At 42.3% G+C, this 26,743-nt stretch overlaps 3 protein-coding genes across 5 annotated transcripts; all 3 read right to left on the bottom strand.

Moving 5' to 3' along the window:
- Positions 1-22: 22 nt before the first annotated feature.
- serbp1b (SERPINE1 mRNA binding protein 1b) lies at positions 23-8,403 on the bottom strand. 2 transcript variants are annotated; one of them, XM_023155229.3, is made up of 9 exons: positions 8,026-8,403; positions 7,111-7,291; positions 6,789-6,929; positions 6,075-6,146; positions 5,709-5,783; positions 5,288-5,465; positions 3,872-3,937; positions 3,470-3,655; positions 23-1,796 (listed from the first exon to the last, which is right to left on the bottom strand). In XM_023155229.3, the coding sequence occupies exons 1-9, from the start codon at positions 8,279-8,281 to the stop codon at positions 1,737-1,739; spliced, it is 1,215 nt and encodes a 404-aa protein (XP_023010997.3). In that variant the 5' UTR covers positions 8,282-8,403; the 3' UTR covers positions 23-1,736. The 2 variants fall into 2 exon arrangements, with proteins under 2 accessions (XP_023010997.3, XP_004567184.3); XM_004567127.5 differs by having other exon boundaries at positions 3,470-3,658; positions 8,026-8,401.
- Positions 8,404-11,008: 2,605 nt separating this feature from the next.
- LOC101475712 (3-keto-steroid reductase/17-beta-hydroxysteroid dehydrogenase 7) lies at positions 11,009-16,488 on the bottom strand. Its single transcript, XM_004567126.6, has 9 exons — positions 16,279-16,488; positions 13,603-13,806; positions 13,390-13,482; positions 13,168-13,282; positions 12,208-12,402; positions 11,996-12,100; positions 11,844-11,900; positions 11,651-11,749; positions 11,009-11,507 (listed from the first exon to the last, which is right to left on the bottom strand). The coding sequence occupies exons 1-9, from the start codon at positions 16,311-16,313 to the stop codon at positions 11,373-11,375; spliced, it is 1,038 nt and encodes a 345-aa protein (XP_004567183.3). The 5' UTR covers positions 16,314-16,488; the 3' UTR covers positions 11,009-11,372.
- A 154-nt stretch (positions 16,489-16,642) lies between these two features.
- On the bottom strand, positions 16,643-26,532 carry LOC101475412 (discoidin domain-containing receptor 2). Of its 2 annotated transcripts, none has more exons than XM_076876883.1 (17): positions 26,339-26,532; positions 25,482-25,585; positions 24,209-24,311; positions 22,397-22,634; positions 21,898-22,045; positions 21,663-21,765; positions 21,355-21,562; positions 20,643-20,883; positions 20,461-20,526; positions 19,908-20,044; positions 19,231-19,441; positions 18,919-19,142; positions 18,536-18,663; positions 18,230-18,445; positions 17,905-18,139; positions 17,494-17,643; positions 16,643-17,339 (listed from the first exon to the last, which is right to left on the bottom strand). In XM_076876883.1, the coding sequence occupies exons 1-17, from the start codon at positions 26,401-26,403 to the stop codon at positions 17,205-17,207; spliced, it is 2,712 nt and encodes a 903-aa protein (XP_076732998.1). In that variant the 5' UTR covers positions 26,404-26,532; the 3' UTR covers positions 16,643-17,204. The 2 variants fall into 2 exon arrangements, with proteins under 2 accessions (XP_076732998.1, XP_012778987.3); XM_012923533.3 differs by having other exon boundaries at positions 25,482-25,574.
- Between the last annotated feature and the right edge of the window lie 211 nt (positions 26,533-26,743).

The following is a 26,743-nucleotide window of genomic DNA, read 5'->3' as shown; positions in this document are numbered from 1 at the left end:
GCCACTGACAGAGCAGACGTAACACCTCTAAAGCATTTTTATTAGAACAGGGATGTTTGCAGAGAAAGTTTTAATGTCATGTGGCTCAAACGGTCCTACGAGGAAAACTGCTCCAGCCTGTTGTATCAGCGCGTCGCCAGCAAGTCTTTGCAGAGCGCGACAAGTAAAGCTTTAAAAATTCACTCCATCAGGTCTTCGGTGTGACACCCCCACCCCACCCCAGCCTGCACCCACCCCAACCCACACACCTGCTTTTATTAAAAGAAAAAAAAAAAAACCTAAAATGCTTGCTGGAAAATGCTGAGACAGGCAGCTGAGAGCACCTTTAACTCACATTTTACATTCTGTAGCTTGTTCCACAATGACCGCTGACATTTCTTTCAGACAAATTATGCATCGATGCTTGTTCACAGATTAAAATAAAAATAAGATTACAAAAAAATCCAAAAACAAAATAAAACACCAAATATGGTTTAAAGTAAAAGGGAAGAAAAACAATCTTCGGAGGAATTGGTGCTAATAAAACCAAGTGCTTTGAGATCTGAAAGACAGTACAGATACTCTAAAAGAGCGAGATATGTTCATGGTCTAGCTACGCTATCATTCTCACCTACATTTCAACAATCACTTCATAAAAGACATTAAGAACTACTTCAGGCGACAACTTGCACTCTCCTGTTTGAGAACGCCAAGTTCAGCAGAGAAAATGCTTCAATCCTAAGCAACTAGCTGTCAAAAATCACACGCACGCTCTCACGCTTTGCTGCAAACAACACACACTCACACAAACACACGCCCGCACGCATATTCTTAACAAAACAAAAAACAAAAACAATATTTGCTTAGTGGTCCTGAAATTACAAGTTGTATAGCCTGTATGACCTAAGAGGACCAGCCTAAAGATACATTGGGCCCCGGTACACCCTTGGAAAAAAGAAATATAAGTGGGTAGCACTTCTGGATCAGGGGATGTGAAACACTACTAACCACTGGTCCACCAAAAAAGAGGCAAACTATCAAAACAAAACAAAAAACAATAAGAGGCATCAACTTTCACTGCACGACAAGCAGAAAAATACCAAGCTTTAGTAGAAGTCACATTTAACCTGGTTACCCATCCTCAACTTGTGCCTCACAAAGGGATGGATAGTCAGGATCCAAGTAATTACACTTTAAATGCATGTTAAGCCGTACTTCAGACATCTAGTACAAGTACAAGGTTCTAATGTAGTGTAGTGCTACCACATCAGCGTGTATTACTGGGAGGGCCAAAAAATACACTCCAGTACAAAGCCTTTTCTAAAGTTGACCCCATAATACTGAGCTGAAGTCGTTACAGGGAGAAGAGGAATACACACACTTCAATCTAATTGCAGAAATGCAGAAATTCAAGCAGCACAAAAAATATCAATGAAGTATGCGTAATCTCTGGGGGAAAAAAAGAAAAGAAAAAAAGTATGAAAACATCCCTGCTTTCATGTTCCTAAATACAAAACTTCAGTGTAACAAGAGGTCCTTTTCTGCCCTTTTTTTTGTCTTTTAGTCTCCTTTAAAACAGGTAAAATTTAAGTCCTTGGGTGATGTGAGTGGGGTATGGGATGACAGTCTTCTTGTGTCATTTATTTTTTTTCCTCTGTTTTTCTTATATACTTGAAGATGTGGTAAGCATGCAAGCCTCGTAGAGGAGGGGCCCGGAAGGGCTGATGGGTGGGCTGGTGGTGAAAGAGGGAGCCTTTTTAGGCCAGGGCCGGGAAGGCCTCAGGATCATCCACATTGGGGACTGACACTCCACTAGCCTGGTGGGAACAAGCACACAAGAACCAGGACAACGTTAGGACGGCTTGAAATGAAGCTGGTTTACATGCAGTTCCTCCACTGGCCACTTGAGGCTGGCTCCAAAAGGGAGTCAATCCTTATACTCGCATGTTAAAATGCAGAACTTCACTGAAGAAAAGCATTTACAGCCTGCTACAAAAACAGTTTCATCTCTGTAACCAATAACCCCCATCATTACTCCTTCTATAACATACCCATTAAAGCTGTTAAAATACTCATAAATAATGCAGTTTTAGGGCCACTTTGAGTGACAGGCAGATGCCTACACAGGTGTCTGTGGCTACTATTATACCTGGGAGGCTTCACCTCTATTAATTGAAGTCACTGAACTGTATCACTGTGTGTCTGTAGGGCTCGGGCCTACAGACACACCGTACTTTTGATTGTACGGTTAACAATCAAAAGTCCAAGGATGCTGATCTGGTGTGTGAATCTATCAAGTTTGTAAGTGTTAGCTGGAAAAACAACAGCGCGTATTATCTCTCAATCAAACTAAACAACAGCAAAAAGATCTCACCTTGCATAATGCAAAATTTTAGGTTTTAAAAAATGGAACGACCCAACCCAGAGACAAGTTGGGTGGAGTAGCTACATCGTTTAATCTACGAATTCTGGGCTGTGGGTTGGTGATAGCTGAGGCACATGGTGTATAAAAAGTCAGCAATGTCCTGCAGACTCAATAACCGTGTGACCTTCACAACATGCGTTTCTATGGATGAGCAGCTGACGTAGGTGTAAAGTGAAGGAGGCAGTGCTCCTATCAATGGAGTGTATGTAAATTGTCTTTATATGCGGTCAGCTGTAGTGCTGAATCCATCAGTCACCTCTGTAGCTCCCTTCAGTTACAGGGAGCTTGTTAGTATCTTAAAGCTTACTTTTGATTTTCGGGCTCAAAAGTAAGTTTTTCACGTTACAAGAGGCTTTTGACACTTCTGCTGGGACTGTACCTGGATTTGTACATATTATAAACATGTATATTTATGATTTTGTCTGCATAGAGGAAAATATTTGGAACTCCTCTAAGACATTTTATCCATAGCATAACATTTTTTTCAGCTTTTAACCAGTTTTGTTAATTAATTCAAGCATAATCCACATTTCTGCTCAAATAGTCAAAAACAAACAAGAAACAGTATAGATGTGTCAAAGAGGATAACACTGACTTATTGTCTTTACTAAGCTAGTAAATACATGGACATTAAATGAAGTTCTAACAACTATAGCGTATATTTAGATGTACACATACACACACTCTGTGATACAGACTGGGTGTAGCTTTGCCAAAAAATATCTTAGACTGACTAACATTCGCCTGAAACCCATTATTAATATGAATGTCAAATTTATTGACAATGAAAAAAAAGAAAAGAAAGGAAAAAGCAGGTGCTTTATTCAAATTTAGACACCAGTATTTAGGACAATTCCCTGCTTGACTAACATGAGGTCAGTAACGGAGTTTTGCGTGGTGGAGCATGTGTTCAGTGCTCTGTTATTACAGGGTCTTAGTGATCCACAGCAGGTTTTTCCAACTCAGTGATTTTACAGCCGGTTCGGTCAGAGAGCCAACTCTTTTGTGCAGAACACTAAACCTTTGTTGTCGGCAGTGATGGCAGCTGGGTTTTTTTGCCATTACCTTTTCGGAACGTCCTCCCCCGCGTGCCGTCCTGCTGCCTCCCCCGCCGCGGCCTCCCCTCCCACCACGTGCGCCCCCACGCCCGCGACCGGGGCGGCCAAGGTCTCCGAAGTTGATCTCCAGCTGAGATGTGATGTCGTTGGCTGGTTTGCGGAAATGGTGGTCACTGGACTCGTCAGCGGCGGCCTGCTGATAAAGAACCGTAGATGGCCATCACGCTAGATGTCAACTGTGCTCGGATCAGAAATGCAGCGTTCCATCAGTGAGCTCTGCTTCTTACCATGCCTTCAGCTTTAATGTCTTCTCAGTATTTTAAAAAGGTATCGCCACTGAGTCGCAGCTAACACTGAACATTTGCATGGGCTGAGTGAATGAAAAAACAAGTGTGAGTAATGCAGGTACCTTGTGGTAGAGATTGTGCGATTCTGCTTCTGTCTCTGCGGTGTCGATCAAAGCCCCAACAGGTCTCTGGAAATTGAACAAACCACAGTTATTTTTAGACAGCAGAGTGACCACCAACCAAACAGCCTGAGCATGTTTACCTGACACTAACCACGCACATCACAGCAAGCCTGTCACGATTGCCTATTTAAATGCAGTTACTTACAAGGATACATGCTGTCCACTTTAAACATGGTTAAGGAAAACAAACCTAAATAGCTATATCAGCTGTGACCTGTCAGTGTCTATAGCCAGATTTCTGTCTCTCTCTCTCTCTCTCTCACACACACACACACACACACACACACACACACACACACACACACACACACACACACACACACACACACACAGCTGTGTTTGCTTCGGATTACTCCTCACCCCCTACCCAACCCTGTGGCTTGTCACTGCAGGGCAACCTGCACGTGGCGAATAAAGCCTTGATTGATTGATTGACTTCAAAGTAAACAACTGGAATAATCAAAATAAACTTAAAATCATCAGCGTGCAAGTCTAAGCCTGACTAGATCTGATGCAGAACAGTTAATTACTGAATGACTGTTCAGAATGTATTGATGTACAACTGTAGCCTCAACAGATGTACGACAGAAAATGTAACCAATCATGGTGGAAAGTAAGACAAATGACAGCCAGGATGATTGTGCGTGACTCTGATGGAGAAAATAACCTGTTTTATGCAGGTGGCGTCAGAGCACCACGTAACCACACTTTGCACATGCATGTGGACATCAACCTGCATGTAATGAAGGCTGCACTTGCCAAGCTAATCTAATAATGTGTGTGCAACGCTACACATTTCAGAAAAGCAACTTTGAGACACATCCACACTAACTAGCTGAAGCTCCACACAAGACCTTCTTATAGCAGCCGTCCTTGGCTTTTCACGTTTCTCGTTTGTACAATCTCACCACATCTCATCGGCTTTACTGCTGGTGATGCACGGTGGTTAGTAACCTGCGTTGTTTAAAGACAGTTGGCAAGGAGCTTCTACCTGCATCACCGCCCAAGCTGACAGTACTAGGGTATTACATCCTATGAAGCACCAGTAAAAACCAAGGGAAAACAGTCTATATAATGGGGTTTGCAGACAAAAAAAAAAAAGTCTCTTTACTTTGTAATAACTTAATGACTGTTTCAACATGCACATGCCCAAAAGCAATATGTTCCAGTTATTATATAAACTGATTAACAGTTTCCAATGGCTTTTAAATATATGCGCAATAGTTTTTGACTTGTAAATTAGTCCCCAGGAACATCCCAAGTGTAGATGGCAAAGGTCTTTTTCAGGGAGCCAAAGGACTAAAACTTAAAGGTCTAAGCTGCGGGCGAGAAAAGCTTTCAGCACACCACACTCACGTCTTCGCTCTTGGACTTGTGCAGCACGTATCCTTTCTTCCACTGGCTGTCGGCTCCCTCGTTGGGCTTGCGGATGTTGAACTCCACCTTGGTGCGCTCCTTGTCCTGCATGGCCTTCCACTCGTCCAGGGTCATCTCTTTGGGGCCTTCATTTTTCACCTCTTCGACCTCGTTCTCTCTGCAATGCCAGGAACACACAACACTGTAGGAACTCGCCAATCCTCTTACCTCTATACATGCCCTCTAATCCTGAGGCCAAAAGGTCAGAGGCAGCGTTTAACAAAATCGCCCTTGTTGCGTCACAACAGCAGTGCAAACGCTAACGGAAACGCAATGTGACAACTTATTAACTTTGCACACGGGGATCCTTTTTCATCCAAACATCCAACATCCATCCAACACAAGGACACAGGATTCTCACTTGTTCTCGGAGCCAGCAGGCGCGTTTTCCTCGCCCTCTGGGGTCGTCTCAGGGGGAGCGGTTTGTTCAGCCTCACTGGGAACAAAGATGCACAACCTCTGTATGAGTAATGGTAAGCGTCCTCTAGCTGAAACATTAACTGTCTGAGCCTCTTCATAAAGGAAACAGCGACACTTCAAGCTTAAAGCGAACAGGGAAACATCCCAAGACATCCTTAAACTGCAGCATCCTGTGATATGACAAAACCAGAAGCACTTCAAAAGAGAGAGAGTGCACACAGTCTGTAAAAATATCACATGCGCCTCATTATCCTGCTGACAGCGGCGCTCCGACAAACAGGCCATGTGTCTGTTTGGGGAAACTCACCTCACTTCGTCCTTCACGTTGCCCCAGTTGTGCGAGCCGCTTCCGCCGCGCTTCTCCTCGCTCTTCGGAGTGCTGCAGCGAAAACAGAAAGGGAAGACGGCCAACGGTGTATGAGTTCTCTTAAATTCTCTCGGACCACAGTGAGGGGCTCTTCTCATTAAGGGAAGTGCTGATTACAGCCTGAGACAACATAAAGAACCACTTTCTTGAGATGCTGTTCCCCCTGGACTCTCACAGAACCCATATAGTCAGGAGCTGCTGGGTCTAGGACTCTAGTAGAGCAGCTTTGCATGATTTACAGATCAAAATAATCTCTTTTTGTAATCTTATACAGGGCCTTGGTAAAGCCCTTCAGTTGATTATCCAATCAAAACTATATTTTAGCCCCTTCCCCCTTTAAACTAGCTTTCTTCTGATTGGCTGCCCCTCATAAACAGAATGAGTGAACAGCAGTGTGCCTGACACAACCTATGTTTCTGACATCATACACAGCAAAGACTGGAAAAAATAAGCGCTTGTTTATTTATCTTTGAGCTCAGAGATTACCGGCGTGTATGCTGATCTCATTATTAGAAACTGTACGCATATTTAGTATAAACATCTATTGTTGTAACAGTATTTACATGACAAAATAGGAAAATAATATAAAGCATAATAGCTTTCATGCACTGGTAGGCGATTTCTACTCATGACCTCAGCTCAGCGCATACTTACGATTTGTCGTTGCTGCTGTGTCTGTCGAAGTCTCGTTTGCCACGGGAGTCAAAGCCGTCGCCTCGGCCCATGCCCCGCCCTCTTCCACCACGCCCGCCCCGGCCGCCACCACGCCCTCTCGGGGGCCTGTCTCCAGAAGGCCTGGTGCACAGAAACAGATGCAATTTAAAACACGAGGATGAACGTGATGTTAAGAGAAACATGCACTCCAACAACAGTTGCAAGCTCTCAAACCCTGCACACGTCTTGTCAATGCGCCTACATCTGCACCAGCCGGCATGTTTTAAATAAGCCCTCCATCCCTCTCATCATTGCTGCTCACTTTTCCACAGTAAACTCTCCAGCCCCCTCGGGTTTGTCCTCAGCAGGTTTCTCAAAGCGGCGCTCGCGGGGTGGTCTTCGGTCCGGCCTCTTGTCTCCAGGTCGCCCTTCACCCTGCACACCCTGGTGCTGGGAACCAGACTGGCCCTGCTGGTCTGCTCTTCTTCCCACCCGCCTGATACCTGCAAATCAAAGGAGCACAAGCTGAATTTATGCTCAGCTGTGTTGTTTAGATTTTAGACCGTGTGTGTGTGTGTGTGTGTGTGTGTGTGTGTGTGTGGGAAAATGCTAAACAAAACGAGAAAACAACAAATGCATCACCTGATGTGTGGTCTCCCATCATCTCCTTTCAGCAGTACACACAATGAGAACTTAATGTAACTGCACTGAAGATGGCTCTATTTACTTGCTTTGGATGAATTCAATTAAGACCAATACACTAATAAGATTAGTTGGGGATAATAACAAGAGCAGCGCTCTGTCTAGTCTTCCCAGCACAGGTGATGCCTTTTCCTTTCTCCCTACATTTGCTTTGCAAAGTCAGAAGCTGCTAATAGAGCTGTATCCTCCACACAGAAACCCAACACTGCACCTTCCTGTCAAACGCTAGCAGAAACCATTTCTGCAACACAGGCTCGCCAGTCTGCACCTCGCTGCTGGCTTTAACCCGCTCTGGTTCGGTACGTGTTCAAGTCCAGCTACGTTCCGTCTGCGAGGCTTTATTTTTAGTCTGTCCTCTAATAACAGCAGCACAGGGTCCATATTGACCTCACGCTGTGTCTCGCTCAGCCGAGTCGAGCTAACGTGGCTAACGGGAGCTGCACATGACAGTTGCTACGAAAAGCAAAAATAAACATGCATCGCTCATTAGCGAGAGAAGCAGGTGCATTGTTTCCCTTCCTTTCTTTTTCATTACCTTCTTTCTTCAGGGGGACTGGCGCCTGGGTCTCCTCCTTTTTGTCCAGCAGAGGGTTCTTTCTGTCCTTCTGTGACTCCTTCTTCGGCTGCTTAGCGGCTTGAGCCGCGGTCTTGGTGGAAGCAGCGGCGGCCCCCTCCTTCTTCTTGTTTTCGGCAGCCTTCAGGATCTCGAAAGGGTCGGACTCATCGTCCAATAACTGGTCGAACCGGTTGGTCACGACACAGCCGAAGCCTTCTTGCAGTTGTCCGGGCATGATGGCGCCCCTTCAACGGGATTCACCTCCGATTCTACGAGGCTTGATGCGACCAGTTCGCTGGATGCTGCCACAAGATGGCTGGGAAAGCTGCCCCTTCTCTTCCGGTGCGAGCATCATCCGGGACATCGTGCAGCGCACACCAATGTGTGCACGCGTCGGCTGCAATGTTTTTATTTACATTACGTAACGCTACGCTCATGTCCTCCGCGAGTAATCCGCATTTCTGAGAAGGTGTCACATGCATAGAAGTTACAGGTACTGATGAAAGTAACTTTATAACTGCAGACTTCATGCAGAATAAACACAAGGCCTAAACTGTGCCCACTTATACCTGGATACATCTGTATGTGCAGCTACACCTCATCCTGATGCTTCTGACAGGCACATCATCAGATTAAGTCGGATTTGCCAGTTTATAAATAATAATAATAAAAGGGTGGTGTGGGTAGGGCCAACAGGGACATGCTGAGTAACATATTCAGCAGAATCAGCTCTTTAGGTTCACCGAGAAAGCTGTCACACGGGTTGAACAAAAATATCGAGGAAATATCTCCAGGTATTAAATGTTGGCCCAGTTTTTTTTGTTGTTGTTGTTTTTTAAAGTGTGCTGAGGTTTGTCCTGGAGTGTCTCAAATGGACAGGAAGTTGACTGTGTTCACTTGGATTTAGGTTTTCAATTTTTGTATTTTATCCTTCTGCAGTCTCAAAGTGAAGCTGTCCAGATGAAGAGTCGGCTTTCTGCCATTTCATTTTTGTAATAACAAGAGAAAACTGGTACAGTGTGCCACTGGATTTACACTTACAGTCTGCAGATTCTCCATTAAACATTTAATAGGTTTGATAAAATATCGTTTTAGAGGGACATTTCTGCATAACTGTAAAGCTGGGCTTTGTCTCTGAAATGTGTCCGGAGTTCAAGGCATGATAATGTGAAAAAATGTACTTTTAATTTGCTTACTACACTACTTCCACTACTTTCCTGTAATTTACAAGAAGAGCTTGAAACCAAAAGGAGACATGCATCGCACGTGGTCAGCGCAGCTTTACTTAAGGCAAAACTTCAGAGGGATATACGATGAAGGATAAAAAATAAAGTCGCCAAAATATATCGATACTTGAACCAATTCACCACTCTGCATTGTGTCTGACAAATATGACAGTGTACAGAAGTGCACCTGTGTGACGAAGTAATAACTTTTATTCAAGGCGTGCTATTATTAGCAAATGAAATTCTATTTGAATTGACATCCATCATTTCTTTATATTTTACTTGGAAAATTAAATGAATTTATTTAATCACAGGAATGGTTGACTCAAGGTTCTTTATATTTTAAGACCCAACAACAATACAGAGAAAACCCCAATAATCAGACCACCACCTATGAGCAAGCACTTGGCGACAGTGGGAAGGAAAAACTCAATTTTAACATGAAGAACCAGGCAGCCATCAGCTTTAACCAGTTGGGGGAAAATAGGTACAGCAATTCATTGAAACGTGCAAACACACATGTAAATAAGAGGCGAAATGAGCTGAAAGTTAATATTTGGAATGACCCCATTACATAGTAGCACATAGTAGTGGTGTGGCATTTAATATGTCACACCGCTTTTTGAATGTGTAATGTATTTAATATGTAACTTTTTACCTATATGCACTGTTAGGCACTGTTGTATTCTTCAGGTCATTTAAAAGTCTATTCATCACCAAAACTGGCACAGAAGATTTAGTTATTTGAACATTTTTTTAGATTTTGGACTCCAGTACTTTATAAAATTTACACATATACATTTTTTACAAATAAAAATGGAAACAAAAAAAGAGAAAAATCATTGGATAATGGACAGGACTAAACATCCTTTCCTACTAGTCGCCTAACAAAGAAAAAATATACTTGGTTGTATTTTGTATATTCCCTCAGAAAATGTTGGATTGACTTTTTGTTTTTAGTTTAGTAAATGCAAGAGTCGATATCTGAGGCGACTGAAAGATAACAAAATCTAACAGTGGGGTGTGATGCTGTGGATATATGGTAATGAAATAAATAAGCAAAAAAAATGCTGATACTGGTCTAAAGCAGCTGATTTATTTACTTGCACACTTATTCGTCCTATTGCAAACTATAAGTTTTTCCATTTATTTACTTGACAATCCTTCCATAATTTATTATTTGTATGGAAACGATCTCCAGATCACACAGAGCTGATGGTTAGTCAGTGGCCTCAGGGCATTAACAAAGACCTAATTAACTTTGTGGGGCAGGAAACATGATGCAGCTATCAGGTGAAAACACAGCAGGGTCCACTTTACAACAGGAAAGCGCTTTCTTGTTACTGATCTCACGTGAACTTGTTGACCCTCAATGAACTTCCACTGTTTGTTTAAAAACAGTGATTCTTGTGAATCTGAGTTCAGAAACCGTGACAGGCTCAGCTCATGAAACATAAAATCTCTTCATTATTTTAACAAAGTTTCAAGAAATGCAAAGCGTGTTTCTATTATTAACATGTTGAAATATGAAACAATGTGAGTAATGTGAGGAGGTTTGTAGAGAGCTCAAAGTAGCTTATCAAAAAGGCCCTTCCTGCCCACACAGTTATTTAAATTAGACCTCTCAGTGTGATGTGCTTCAAGTTCACGGTATGATTGGAAAGTCTTTAGAGCAGTGTTAACAGAGGACTGAGGGAATATCGGTGGACTTTAAAAAAAAGAAAGGAACAGTTGCATTTCCTTCATAACTGATTTGTTTAATTACATAAAAACAACCAAGCTAAGCTTTGTCTGACCTGGTGGAGAGGTGCAGCTTGATCAAAGAAAGAAGCCATTAGCTGTTGAGACAGAGCTTTCTTTAACATTTTGACTCAGGGAAAATCTTCCCATGGGGTCCCCTCAGAAGTAGTCAGAGTGAACATAATCACTTATATAAACCAAAGCTTTGACCTTGGCTGAGGTAGAACAAGCGTGATCATTTCACCCTCTGTTCAGTGGTCCACCTGGGAAGGATGGGATGAATAAGGGCAGTGACACTGGTTCAGATTTCACAGGATCCATTTCAAGAGAGCAAAACCTTCCGGTACAAAAGAATCACTTTTACTCTATCTCATTGAGATACCGCTGATGAGCTTCATTGTCAGCATTTCTCTCACACAGTTTCCTTCTGACCCCTTTCTCAAGTTCAAGAAGTTTTGAAAAGAGGACGTCAGCCGTTTCACCATCAATATCCATCTGAGACGTGAACACAAAGCAGAGAAAACCTGAATTAAGTTAAAAGCAACACATCACACAAATACCATCTGCTACTCTAAAAAACGCTCTGTAACACAGGCCTGAGCACTTTCTCTGTGGAATACAGGGCTCTCGTTACTCACCTGTCGTGGCTTGGTGTAGTTTGTCCCAAGCCCTGATGTTAAACTATGATACTTTGCTCTGGGATCCAGAGATTCTGGCTTTTGCAGAAACAGCCAGTGCTGTGAGCAGAAACACCAGGCCATGAATCTGGGTTCACAGAGCCTTTACAGTGCAAATATTCAAATGATTGTAATAATTTTCAAATGGAAATACCAGTGCCTCTGCTCCATTGTACGGTGTAAGGGTGAAAGTGTTGGTGAAGATCCTAATCTGTTTTGCACAATTAGAAAATACATGAACGTGAGTCTTTTCATACGTAACTGTGGTCACGTTAAAAGATAAAAATAAAATAAGTTACCACTTACCAACCACATGATGGGCATGATTAGAGTCCAGAAGGAGGAGGGGAGGATACCATAGGTCAAATTAGTCATCACCAGTCCTGGGCAGACTACTGAGGAGAACAGACCCTGTCACAAGACAGAAAGAATTTATAAATCACAGTGACCTCGTAAGAGTTTCACAAAGCTTGCAGTGATAGTTACCGCACTGACATCAGAGTACGTGACAGACAAACCTGGCCGTTCATGCGCCTGTTAAGAGCCACGCTGAGCATGTCTGAAGCGTATTTGGAGGAGCTGTAGGGCTCCGTCCCTTTTCTGTGCTGAATGTCATCCATGCTGAAGGCAGACCGGCGGGCATTACTCGAAGAGGTCCACACTACCCTGGACGTATGACCTGTCTGACACAGCAGAGGCTCCAGCTCCCGGATCTGGAAAACCAGGAGAGAATTATATCAGGTCCAAGGTGGAAGTGCACAGTAAGGAGTGATGTAGGAGGGGTGCATGAATCACTGATTTAAGCAGGCCAGCATAAGAATATATGGATCAGCCTGAGGCAGGCATTAATAATTCACTGTGTTAGCCAAATCAAATATTCATTTTATAAAATTTTGTAAGAGAATAAAAAGCAAAAGATATTTTATCTTTAAAATTATTATTTTATTTTTAGCAATCTATGATGGATGCTTCACTACTACATGGTGATCCTACAATCCTAATGACACATTTATTATGCTAATTAAATAATAATTTATAATAATTCAAACATCAGGAACAAAACTTGCAAGAAAGAACAAGTTCAAAACATTAAAAACTACATCACACTTATTGGCCACTTTATTAGAGACACCCGCTCAACTGCATGTTTGCCCAAATATCATATTAACCAATCCCATAGAATCACCTCAATGCATTACAAATTTGGTCAAAACAACCTGCTGAAGACAGATATTCAAAGCTTTAATAGGTGCCTTTTGGTTTGGAGAGACAAAAACTGGGTTAAACAAACATATTGTTTACATTGCTGCACTAAGCAATGCAACTAAGAGCAACACAAACAGCAACAAAGTTTGTAGCTGACTTTCTGTGTCAAACACATCCGCATATTAAAGTCAGTATCCTGAAGTTTATTTATGCTACTGTAGGTTAAAAGACATATGTATGTATGTGTGTGTGTGTGTGTGTTTGTGGTGTACCAGGACAAAATGACCAAACAGGTTAGTGGCAAAAACTTCCTGTAGGCCATCTGAGTTGAGGTGGTCTTGTTGAGTCAAGAGACCCTCTGCTGTTGCAAACATGTTGATGACATTTCTGCAGTGGGGAAGGTACACTCTTATAGAGCAGCAAAGACAGCTTGAATGTATCCAATATCAAACAAAACAAAACAAAGAAATCATAAACTGGCTTTAGAAATGTACCTGGAAAATAAACCCTTAAAAAAAGCTCTGATGTCCACTTGTGGATTGGGCATAATTCCAGCATTTAGATAGAGAAAGTCAATTCTGTTGTATCTGGAAACACACGAATGTGTATTAAAGGTTAAGCTATCAGTTCCTTATTTGTAGTTCATATCACAAAGAGAACAATCACCAGTGTGATGACGTCAGCACGCGGCATCAAACATCTCTCACCTGGACTTGACCACCTTAGCAGCGTCGAGCACCGACTCCACAGAGCCCACGTCGAGCTGTAGTAAGTCCACATGGGCACCGGCGTGAGAGGTGAGGAGGGCGCTGCGGGCGGCCTCTGCCCGCTGCATGTTCCTGCAGGCCAGACACAGCCGGAGCTGTGTGTCCTCAGTGAGAAGCCTTTCACACAAAGCCAAGCCGATGCCGCTGCAGACAGATGGCAGACAAACACAGCCGTGCACTCGTATTAACAAACTTTCCCTGAACAACTGAGAGATTACCTCACAGATGAAGTAAAGCAAACTGTAAACATAGTCTGGAGTCACGTTATTGGAGAAGAGATAATGAAAAAGGATTTTCAAGTGACGTGAAGCTTCCATTTTCATGTACTGTTAATTATGGTCTTTGTTTCCGAAGTGATATTTAGTGGATAAGTTAACTAGTGTGTGGAACGTGAGGGGGGGAAAAGGAACATATACAAGTGTTCTGTTTCGTCTCTTTTATAGCTGTATGTTAAGTAAAGGGTTACAGGAAGCAGTTATTATATCTCGACATAAAGCTGTAAACCTGAAGAAACAGCTAGTCTCACAGGGAAGCAGACTTATTTCCACTAGTAATCTATTCTTGAGCTTTAGACTCTAATGCTGAATGATGTTATCCTAAAGGTTTCCCTTTATAAATACAGTCTAGCAATTGCATAAGTATACTTTAGACATCAATACTATACAACTACAGTTGTAAGCAAGCAAATGTGGGGTGATTTTGACAGTTTCCTCACATGCAGTCAACCAGTATGGAGAATCTGGACATCATCGAAAGAATTATACCCCCCGGGACTCGCTTTTAGAGCCCATATAAGTAACATATACAACTAGACAACAACTGTTTGGAAGAGCATCTACATGGATCGATGAAGTCAGAATACTGTAAAGAAACCACTACTGAGGAAGACCAATATGAAGAGAACTGGTTTGGCTATGAGACAAAAGAATAGCCACAGCGGACTGACTGTGGTGAACAGTCAGTACGCTGTTCACCACAGTCGTGGTGCTGAGCTGGGTTTCCACATCCATTTACTCAGGAGGATGGTGTCAAAGTTTGTGAAAGGAGTTTGATGCGAGTCGATAAGTCTGTGAAGGTCACTTCTGTCTGATGATGGTGATACTGAGGTGTGTGGTTGAGGATATACTGACCTTTCTGTCAGTAAGAGCTGAGTTTTTGGTGACGTTAGCTGCTGTTAGACTCTGTTAGTTGTTGTTAGCTGGCGTTAGTGTTGGACTTAGTAAGTAGTAAGTAAAATTTATTTATATAGCGCTTTTCACAGATAAAAAAAATCACAAAGTGCTTTACAACACAGAAAATGGAAATATAAAACAATATAACAGTAAATAAAACAGCAAATAAAACAATGTAATATAATAAAACTATAAAAACAGCATAAGAGGAAATTAATCAAATGCTTTTCTAAATAAAAATGTCTTCAGCTGTTTTTTAAAAGAGTCAATGGAGTCCGTGCAGCATAGAGACAGTGGAAGAGAATTCCACAAATGTGGTGCCACCGTCTGAAAGGCCCGATCACCACGAGTTTTAAAACGAGTGCGTGGTACCACCAGCAGTCTCTGATCTAATGACCTTAAAGCTCGAGAAGATGAATGTGGTTTCAGCAGGTCAGACAAATATTGAGGAGCTTGACCATGTAGGGCCCTAAAGGTTAGAACTAAAATTTTAAAATGAAACCTAAAACTTACAGGCAACCAGTGAAGGGAGGCTAAAACTGGAGTAATATGATACTTGGTAATAATCTATCATATCAAGTGAGAATGTAATCAAACTGGTTATCAGAGGAAAAGTGTGATTTTTAGGACACTTGAGGCCAACATTAGCTGCTCCGGGGACAGGATAGTCGCATGTCTGATCGGCTGATAATAAGAAACTGTGACAATATCGGGAATAAATGAGCATGTTTACACATGTTTCCGTGTTTAAGAGCCCTGACTTCAGTTCGGGAGATGAGGCTTCAGGTGAGGATGATGTTTTTGTCAGATGCTGGTCGCCTTGTTTGTTTCCTTCATGTCTCTGCTTCTTTGGTTAGGAAAACCCCTTTGCAGACGATAAAACATATGTATCATCCCTTATATCTTGAGTTTGAAGGTACAGACACAAATTGAAATTTCCCTTCACGGCATGCAAATTCCTACGAGACCGCTTCAGAGTGGTCAGCCACTGTATTCAATATGACATTCCAAGTTCATGAGAACGCATCAATTTGCCGAAAGATGCAAAAGATGAATCAATGCATATTCATGAGTACGACATTCTTTTTTAGTTTTAACTTGTGACACACATACATTACATTTGAATATATGTGCTAGTGAAACATTATTACAGAGTAAGAAAGACAGCTTATGAAAGATTTAGAGGCCTTTAATCTCTCGCTGTATGAACCTACAGTATGTCTTTTACTAAGACGCACTGATACAGTTCATAGGTGGTACTTTGTAGTGTAACTAACTATTGCAATAACCTCCATTACCGAAAACAGGTTATACTTGAACAAGTCCAACATGTTTTTTGAAACTCATTGTTTAAAATGAAGAGTAGAAGTCCCGAACAGCATCTTCTAGCTAACAGCACCCGGTGTCCGTATGAACCGTTATAAAACAGTTTTAGCGGACTTACCTGTTGGCACCCGTTACGATGACGACTTTTTCCATGCCTGAGCGGAATGAGCAGCGGCTGTAGAGGAAGCAGACACCGGGGGCAAATTTTCAAACCTGCTGTATTCACCGGGGACGTTCAGCCCCTCGTCCGATGCCGTTGAAAACAGTCAGCCTATTGCTTAGGCAGCTGCGTGGTGTGATTGGATGTCAACAAACAGCTGGCCAATCAGATTTCACTACAGAGAGCGAGGTGGTCCAAAACGATTAAAGAGCGCAACGGTTGAAAGTACAGCCGTGTTAGCAACCCCAGCAGGCTAAAAAGTATCAAACTTATCGTATATTAAAAACCAAAGATACAAACGAAGGTTAATAATAGCATTTCTTCTTTATTTACAGGTATCCTTGGTCCAACAGGCGTTAAAACGTTGTTCTTTGCTATTTCCCCCACTATGTACAATAAATTCATTTCTGAAAAAGGACATAAACATGTTTATAAAAAATCTACATCAGCTTCTGCATACGAAAGCACAATCTCATCAGGAAAACGTTTTCCCTCATGACAAAATTCAAATATAAAAGACAAAAACACAAAACAGTGCTCACATAATAAATGTGCAATAGGATTAGATATATGATGGAAAAGAAAAGGGAGGGGGGATATTATTGCATAAATAGACAGCATAACAAATCATAAGAAAATAATAAATACACAGAGGTCTGAATGCACTGTACGAATAGAACTATCTGCATTATATCTACAATAGGAGGCTATATTTAAGTGTAGTCTGTACCTTCACATATCTCTCCATTTAGAGCATAATTTTTGAGAAGCAGGCATTGACAAAAAAGTGAATATTTTATGGGTCTGACTCCAAATAAATGAATCTAAACCAAAGGAAGCAACCGAGACCCTGCACAGCACAGTGGAACGATACATCTCCTCTGCTACGCCAGGCTCTCTAACAGCTGAGAGTGTATCTCCTGAAAGCTCGGCCGCTGCTTGGCGTTTCTCCTCCAGCAGCTTAGCATGAGATCCTTGTAAATTCTGTCAGGACAACAGGGAGGCTTCGGCAGGTACACCTGGTAGGATGAAGCACAATACTCTCAATACAGTATTATGAGTATTATAAGTGTTACAAGACACATCTACATACATATCTGAGAACTATTACATCCTAAAATCCTCCACAGTGGCACTCAGGAGGACTGTCAGGTACAGTGGTGTGAAGCTCACCTGTTTGCCCTGTTCCCTGAAGAACTCTCCTGTGTTTTCAATGACCTGCTCGTCAGAGAGCTGGGAGTACGGCTGCTCCTTACACAGAGTGAGAATTTCCCACAGAGTCACCCCGAAGGCCCACACGTCACTAGCCATAGTGAACTTACCCTGAGGAAAAAAAAGATCATAGACAGATTGGTATAAATTTAAAGCTTAAAAATTCTAAATTAAAATGTATAAAATATTTAAAATTGATCTGCTGTCACCTCTGTATAGAACTTATACTAACCTTTTAAATATATGTGGATTAGCAATAATCGTAGAACAATAAAAAACCCAATAAAACTGTAGTGGAATGTCAGATTTCCCTTAGTCTATAAATAACGGATAAATGGAGGCGATAATGTCCCAAATCCATAGATTACTCACTAGTAGGATGCTCTCCCATGACATCCAGCGAATGGGCAGTACAGCTCGGCCCTGGATCCGGTAGTAGCCCCCTCTATAAAGGTTCCGACTCATGCCGAAATCAGCGATCTTTATGGTGTATTTCTTACCCACCAGGCAGTTGCGGGTTGCCAGATCACGGTGGACAAAGTTAAGAGAGGACAAATACTTCATACCAGATGCAATCTGCACTGCCATGCCGATCAGCGTGGTGTAACTAAGAGAGAGAAAATAAATAGTGTGAGCTAAGTGGCTCTTTGTGTCATTTCCCTGATGATCATTTCAATTACATGTGAATTACACCTACCTGACCATGGTCTTCCCCTCCGTCTCCTCTTGTTCGATCTCATCTTCATCAGCGGCCTTTAGTCTGAGATTGCAGAGGAACTGGTTTAGGTCACCATTTTCCATGTACTCAGTGATCATGCACAGAGGATCTGTGTCCACACACACTGCCAGCAGACGGACGATGTTGGGGTCCCTCAGACGAGACATGATTCGGATCTCCTTCAGGAAGTCATTCCTGCAGAACGACAGGGTCACGTAATCTACAACTTGACTGGCAACTGAATGAAAAGCCGTACCAGTACATCTCTGTAAAAGTTTCTTTTACCTTGCGTTCTTGTTGGCATCTTCCCGCAGTGTTTTAACAGCAACAAGCAGAGGGGACTCATTGTTTCCCTCTATGGACAAATCCTCACCCAAAAAGTCCTGCATGCCCTCTGCCTCGCACAAGTGGACCTGTTTAGAGGAGCACTTTGTCAGTTCATCATCCACTTGGCATCCCTCGAAACCATCTGTTTAATACCACTAAGTGTTTCCTATCTGGCAGCATGTAGTGATTTCATAGTCTGCTGCTTTTACCAGGCAGCAAGCGCTGTCATTGAATTTTATAAATGATAGCTATAAAGTTACAACAGCATAATGGCGGCGAAGAGAAAATGAGTTTAAAGCCCTTAAAGCATCTCCAGCAAACATTAGAGCTACTGGGCATACTTCTCCAAACTGGCCCTCTCCCAGTTTCTCCTTGAAGGTGAGCTTCTGTCTGGGGAACTCCCTCATGGATGAATCTGTGCCAGCAAAGAAATTCATGTTGACAGCTGTGATGGAGTAGATGCTGTTGTCCGAAGACTCCTGCAGACTGATGATATCTGCCTCAGCATAGTGGGGGGCACCATCGGAGCCTCCGGCTGCAAAGGCTCTGCAGGGGGTACTCGATTCTTATTTGGAAAAGAAAAGACGGAGGATGGGACGTGTCGCTGTAGCTGACCTCCAAAGATGTTCACTTATTTCCTTTAGACAGCTTACCGAGGCGTTCAGTGGACTGAGAAAACTCGGGCAGTTTCCGGATGAGACGTGAGGGCTCCTGGTAGTCGGCACAGAGGGGGAAGATTCTTTCATAGGTGGAGTTGGAGGTCGAGCCACTCTCACTGGAGAGAGACGAGTGGTGGAAGGAGAAGGCCCGTGTCTGGATGGCGAGACGAGCCGTGAGCTCGTCATCCAGCATGCGACGAGATGCCTGAAGATGCAAGAGAGAAGCAGTTGGTATCTGCGGTGTTTTTACAACGTGAAAGTCTTGAGAGGTTTTGCAGGACATCAGTGTTGTCATGTGATGATATAAGAAGAAACTGACATGGAGGGAAAGGAAAGCTCTGGTGCTTTTGATAATGACGTCTTTTTTTCATATAATATCTGAAGCCAAAAAACCCCCAAAGAAACCCAAAAGAACGTAGCAGTAAAAATGCTGATTTGAGTATAGATCACCTTATCGCCTTCTTGAGTCTACTTCTTGTTTACCTTTGTTCTATATTTTTAAAATTTGGGAACAAATTTAAGTTTGCCAACTAATTATGAATGATGTTTTTGTGCATCCAGGGTTCAGTGCACACGTCACACCATATGATCAGTTGTGGATGTTGAATCATTACTGTAAGTTCAAATAACTAAAATTGATTAAATGATTTTAAAATAAATTTTTTTCTCACCTTCTCCAGCATCTTTTGCCAGACCTGTCGCCACAGGATAATGACAATGATAGCCAATAGGATGGCTATAATGGCCACCAAACAGCCAATCAGGATCCTTGTATTGCTGTCATCCACTTTATGTGTAGGATCATCCCCTAACAAACCACATTAGAGTTGGATGTTGACATGAATTTAATGTAATTCATTACAGATCAAATTCTAAAATAATTAAATTTTTTTCAAACATAATGCTTTTGTTTCATTATATTTTATAAGAAACCGGCCATTTATTCTAACAATAATCAGTAATTCTTGCTATTATCAGCAGGGGGCAGTGTTGAGCCAGGAGAAATTTAGGTCATGCAACCTTTTAAAGCATTAGAAGTCCAACCACATCTAAAATAAGGTGCATTACACGATCAAGGAAATATAAAAACAGATTTTTACATGAAATCAAAATCAAACAGTAACAACACATTCATGTCTTCTTCTATCTCATATTTTACCCTATAATCAAAAATGAAAACAGTGACTTAAATAAGAAAATATCAGAAGATGTTTGGCTGCTCACCTGGTAATATTTTTGTCGGGTGTCCATGCTTGCGAGGAGCCATTGATGTATTGTACACTGCTGAGCCTGTAATTGAAAGAAATAAAGGTGGTGGGACACGGCACATGCTCCCTTTAGATTATTGAATTAAAGTCTCTAAAGCAAAGGCTACACCTGATCTTTGCTTTTCTTTTTCTTTTTACCTGACTGGAAGGCCACCTCACTGAACAGCATCCAAAGGTCACTGAAGTGGAAGCGGCATTTAATGGTGCTGGCTGTGCGGTCCCCGAGGGGCACCGTGATAAAACGAGCGCTTTGGCTCACACGATCAACAGCAGGCCTGAAGGTCACCGGGTCTGCCTCCCACTCTGATCCTGACCGAAAGTAACAAGTAACCTGCCTGAACATCCTCACCCCTCGGCTAAACATGTTGTTGCAGTGAACCTGCGAAGGTGAGATGTGGAAGTATAAGAAAAGCATGATTAAAGTACTTAAATAGTCTGTTATTATTCTGCAGCCCTTACCGACCTGGCAGTTCTCTCTGTCTCTCTCTTTTTTTTTACTTAAAAGTGCTCAAAATAGTCAGAGCCCGACTGAGATGATGGTGCAGGAGAAGGTGTAGCCATGACTAATCTGTCTAGCTGTGCAGTAGCAGAAATATCATTCATCTTACATCTCTGATCTCTTGCCACGGCACTTATCCACGAAGATCAGGCTAATTATACAGAAAATGTAATTTTTTTTCTTCCTCCAGCAAGGCTGTCCTGTTCTTTTTTTAATGCCCCAATAAATTTTACAGCAGCTGTAGAAGGTGGGTGCTTGCCCAGCATAGTGCAGAATAGCTCAATTCAGCAAAGTGTTAGCTCTACAATTTCATCCCGCTCGCTTAAAATACCCCCTGCGCTGACTTCTTACCTTCATGGACGAGAAGTTTCGCACATGGTCGAACTCAAAGATCATCTCCACGTAACCTCTGGGGAAGCTCCTGTTGTTCCACCCTACATAGTCATAGCCAGGCCAAAAGTTGTAGCTGTGGCTGTGGAGAAAGTCGTCCAGACCCCAGGTGCCATCGGTCAGCTGGCCGAGCCCTTTCGTCAGCCTTGAGGAAGGATTTATGGTTGAGCTGAAGACAGAAATAGGGTTTTTTTAAGGTTTGCACATATGCACATTTTTAAAATGCACAAATGTTGTTTTAGTTCAAAGAAAGTTTGTTAAACTCAGACCTTTCAGCTGATGCTCCATCGTACACAGAGTCATTGAAGAAGACATCCAGGCCTCTGTAGATCATTTGGTGTCCATCTGGAATGCTGTAGGACATCAGGCCATCTAAAGCAGGCAGGTCAAAGAGAACACACAGCTGATTCAGTGTTTGCTCACATCATATTACTATATAAAGTGTAATGTAAAATATATCGTTTGGTTGAAGTTTCATGTTCCACTCTGAGTGTCATGACTAACCGAGCCATTCACAGCCGTAGAGCTCCACTCTCATACACACGATCATGGAGTGGTCGGTCACGGGCATAAAGCGGACAAAACGGGCAATGATGGGAGGCTCCAGGTCCTTCAGGACCACGTCATATGCATTACTGTTGCCTTCGATGATCTGGCAGAGGTGAGGAAAGATGTCTCATTTCCCACAAATACTCAAGTTGTTCGTGTTTCCCCATTTATAATAGTAAACAAGCACCTTTTACAATGCTTTTGAAACATGTTGCTAGCATTCAGTTAGAAGTGAACATTTGAAATATTAAAAACAAATGCTCATATATAGTATTTGATCTGTTAACATTTGATAAAAGATAAGATTTAAATGATTTTCAAATATACACAGTAGCTCAATTTTTCACTATCATGGACAATGTTAAACAAATTAAGATGATAAATAGCAGATTAGTATTACGTGTACACCTTATTTGAATCAGAAGAACACATCTTTACGTCTTTACACGCTCACCTGCCTTCCCTTTCTGTCATGCCAGCCCACCCAGCTGCTGCCGTCACGGCTGTACTTGATCCTGTATCGCTGGGCAAACTCATTACCCATGCCGTCGGCGTGCCGACCTTGGGTGCCCACGAGCGTGATGAAGTGCAGCGAGCGCAGGTCCACCTGGAGATACTCTTTGAGGCCGTCCGGCTCTGACATGATGTCAGGACACCAAGCCCCGTCACCGTCTCCGTTGTCAAAGTCAAGTCTGACGGTGAGCAGGAAAATAAATGGAAGAGTCGGTACCGGAAACCGAGGTCACAGAGTTCAGGTACACAAACACAGGGGAAAAGACATAAAGCGAGGAAAAATGTTACAAGATACGAACAGAGGAAAAAGCAGTGAGGAATAATGAAATTATATCCTATGTACCTGATTTTTCCTGTCTGAAAGAAATCATGTTTGCACACTTCCTGTTATTCCATGTTACCACTGAACACATTGTTAAAAGGCTCTAATTAGTTCACCAGTACATGATAGATAGACTAATCAGCCATAATTACTTTGTAGGGATTGTGATGCATTAGGCAGCAAATGAAGACTCAGTTGAAACTCATATTTTGGAAGCAGGAAAAGGGATCTAGGTGATATTGGATTGTAGCTTTGCCAGAACAAATACTCATACGCAGTGTTTCCGTATGCTTTGGTTTGGCAGCTGGTGAACCTGCAACAGAGCCTTGGATCCCCAGGGTTATACTTTAGGATCAAAGGCTGGTGTCAGTAATAGCAATAGAGCTACTGCAGTGCTGGCAACGATTGAACTACGTCGCAGACCATAAGCCACAGATCAGCCAGAGTACCCATGTAGACCCTACAACAGACAGTGAGTGCCAGAATCGGGCCATGAAGCAACCTGGAAAGAGAACTCATCTAATGAATGATGTTTTATTTTACATCACGCGGAAAGCCACGTGCATGCGTGTGTGTTGTTTACCAAGGGAAGAGATGGAAGCAGGGTACACTATGGGGACGGAGCCAGCCAGTGAAGCCAGCAAAGTTTTGCCATGAAACCTTGGGCCCCTGCGTTGATCTGGATGTTGCTTTCACACGTGAGATGCACGCTCATTCACTGCAGTGGCATTCGCTCATTTCCAAACAACATTGGAAAAAAAAATACTCAGCAGGGATTTGAAGAACATGGCGAAGAGTGTGGACTTCAAATCCCCTTGATCTCATTTCAAATAGATGTGATGAAGAATCAAATCTCAATGGAGACTTGATTTAAACCACTTAAAGAATCTGCTGCGAATAGACTGGAGCCTGATCCCACAGCACACCTCACACCAGGTCAGTACTACTACTACTGCTAATAATAGTGGTTGATTGCAGCATGCTACTTAAACATGCTTGCTGAAAGATGAAAGTATATTTTCTTAGGCTGAGTGAGATCATCTTATGAGAAAGAAAGTATTCTAAATATGTGCTATAACACTATTTACCCCTTACCCTCAACACAAGCCTGTTTGTGTCACTGCTCAGGAGCTTTGGAACGTTAAAAGATGAACTTCCATCATGAAATATATCAGCAATTCAACAAATACAAATCCATCTGGTGAATAACTTTAAATGTTTTGAGTAAAAGATAAACCAATTTAAAACAAAACTTGCTATGTTGGTTCAGACACAAAGTCTACAGTGCTTTTTTACTAAAAGAAAGCAGCAGTTAAGTTTAGGAAATTTCTTCAAATTTAAAGAAACTGAGTTTAGGGATTATCCCTGACAAACTATAATCTCTACATCTAATGAGAGGAAGGAAAGTGGAGTATAAGAGCACAAACATGCCTTCCAAATCTTGCAGCGGTGGACTCAGACCAGTGGCTGGAAGCAGAGATGTCCTCATCCTGAATCTGCCCACCGGTCATACCAAGAGGATAGCGGCACATTTCTACAAGCACACGAAGCACACATACACATAAATGTCTGATGTGTTCTTTCATATGTGCGATATGGTTAAAGTCTTTCCACATATGAGGGTAATATAAGGTTACTTTTACATAAAATCAATTTTAAAGCATTTTCTGGACTTTGAGTAGTTGACTGTAAGGTGGTCACAGCTCATCCCTTCCCCCTCTAGCCCTCTTCCTGCAGCCCTGCAAAGGCCTCTAAAGCCAAACAGAAGCGTCACTGTGTAGGTGCCAGTCTAAGCAAAATGAGAAGGGAGTGGTATTAGAGCTGCCCACTCTTCATTTTTCATCTTTTAAAATCATTTCTAGCATGAGAAACGCTTGAGTTTGAAAAGCCTGACTCCCTTTGTTCTTATGTTGTGCGTGTGGCGACGGGTTGACAAGCAGTGAAAAGAGATTACAGTCCTGCGTTGATACAAGTAAGACGCCATAACTGTAGAGTCAGTTGAGGGAGCAGAGTGACATTGTTTACTTCCCACCATCTCGACTTATATTTGAGTTTTAGTTAGAGCTCCGGCGAAATCCCTCACTCGGATTTTTAGAGAGCGGGCAAACAAGCGAGCCTTTGACTGTGAAAATATTCTAGGGAGGAAAGTGAAATGAGTTCATATGTGTAAGGGAGTGTGTTAGTAGGTGTGTGTGTGTGTGTGTGTGTGTGTGTGCGTGTGTGTGTGTGTGTATGTGTGTGTGTGCATCACCTACAACTACGCCTACAAATTTTCTAACTTTTTTTTTCCACGAATTCTCCCCCTTGCCTGTGAAAGGTCTGCCTGTTTTGAAGATGTTTGCTTTCTTGACCAACAGCTAAACCGTACACACACACACACACACACACACACACACACACACACACACACACACACACACACACACACGCTTGCCTTCTGAGCCCACCCACCTCAACCTGCTTCCCTCCTCTCCATCTTGTCAACATGCTTGTCCCTCAGGAATATGAAATAGTTATTTTAAGCTTGAATATAACATATCCATACATCTGACTCTTACACTGCTTTGATCACACAATGAAGAAAATTAAAAAAGCACTCTGATTGGCTCATGCAGTCATGGCCACTGTTTCCAACTTAACTTAATAAAGAGAAAGAGCGGGTATTTGTCAGCGTAGTGCCAGCGGGGTAAAGATAAACGTCTACCTGGGTTGACTTGAGATCTCACAGTGACAGCCTGCAGGAGAACGAAGGCGATCAATTTAACCTCCATGATCTTCAGTTTCATCTCACGGACGCCTGAAAGGAAGCTTGTGAAATCAGATAAACCAGTGTAAATTACTGTGTTACTTTTTCAAATATCCTCTCTGCAAATTCTCCTCAGAAAAGTCTTGTAATTACATTTTGGATGTTTGGGATGAATTCAAAGGTTTCATTTACCACAACAGCATGTGCACAGAGATGCACGGTGGCATAATTTGCAACTCTGCCGTTACAAATTGCTCTATAATAGGAGACTATTAAAAGCCACAGCAACAAATGCCCACACAGACCTCTCTGTAACCCAGAGTCCTGCTCTTTCCCACGACAGTACGTAGTGCCTGTATTTTATTTAGCCTGTATGGACCACGTGAAGACGCGTGTCAGTGTCTGCTCAGAAAGTGCACTTACTGTCACTGATGTGAAGCGTTAACCAAAATCTTTACAGTGGCAAAAATGCAGCAGGGCTTCTTTCAGACATAAATGTGAAGGGAAATGTAAAAAAACTGAATTTAACACACTGCGTAACACCAATGAAGTGAATCCCTGAGAGCCCTCATTCCAGTAGAGGCGTTTTTATAATCAGTGAGTAACTTTACAGTAACTGATTCCTTACTGAGTATCAGCCAGTTGCTACTTTTACTTGAACATAAGATTAATTAGTGAATGTCTTCCTTCATGTTGTCTCTCACTAAACTTAGGCAAGCTGACACTAAATTCCCTCAATGTCTACGTGGACATTTGAGTTAATAGCCACATATGTAAAAAAAGAAAAAAAAGAAAAAAATATACGTTTGACTTACTTTTGAACTTCAAAACAAACCGTTTTTCTCGGGAAATATTCCACATCTGTTGTGCGCCGATGCATTCAGGACCACAAGTTTGTGACCTCTGCCTCTGAAGGACTTCTTTCTGGAATAGCAAAGAGAGGGGAAAGGAGAGAGAGGAGAGGAAGAGACGCAGAAGGAAAGAGAGAGCGAGCGGAAACGAAGGCTGATGTAAGAGTCCTACTGGCCCGAGAAAAGAAAGAGAGAAAATAACACGCTTTGGGATTTTGAGGTGAGGCCAAAATCCCAGAATTCCACCTGATCCACAAATGGCTTCAATTATGGTGTATAGAGGCAGCTGAGAGCTGCAGTGGCAGCTTTCACCAAGAGCTGCTGACAGAAACAGGCTGGTGGTCATTTTCATGTGAAGATAAACTAGAA

This window comes from Maylandia zebra, linkage group LG18, assembly GCF_041146795.1.
Source record: "Maylandia zebra isolate NMK-2024a linkage group LG18, Mzebra_GT3a, whole genome shotgun sequence".
Classification (NCBI taxonomy): Eukaryota; Metazoa; Chordata; class Actinopteri; order Cichliformes; family Cichlidae; genus Maylandia; species Maylandia zebra.
Note: the sequence above shows the minus strand (reverse complement) of the source record. Positions and strands in the feature narration are given on the sequence as shown.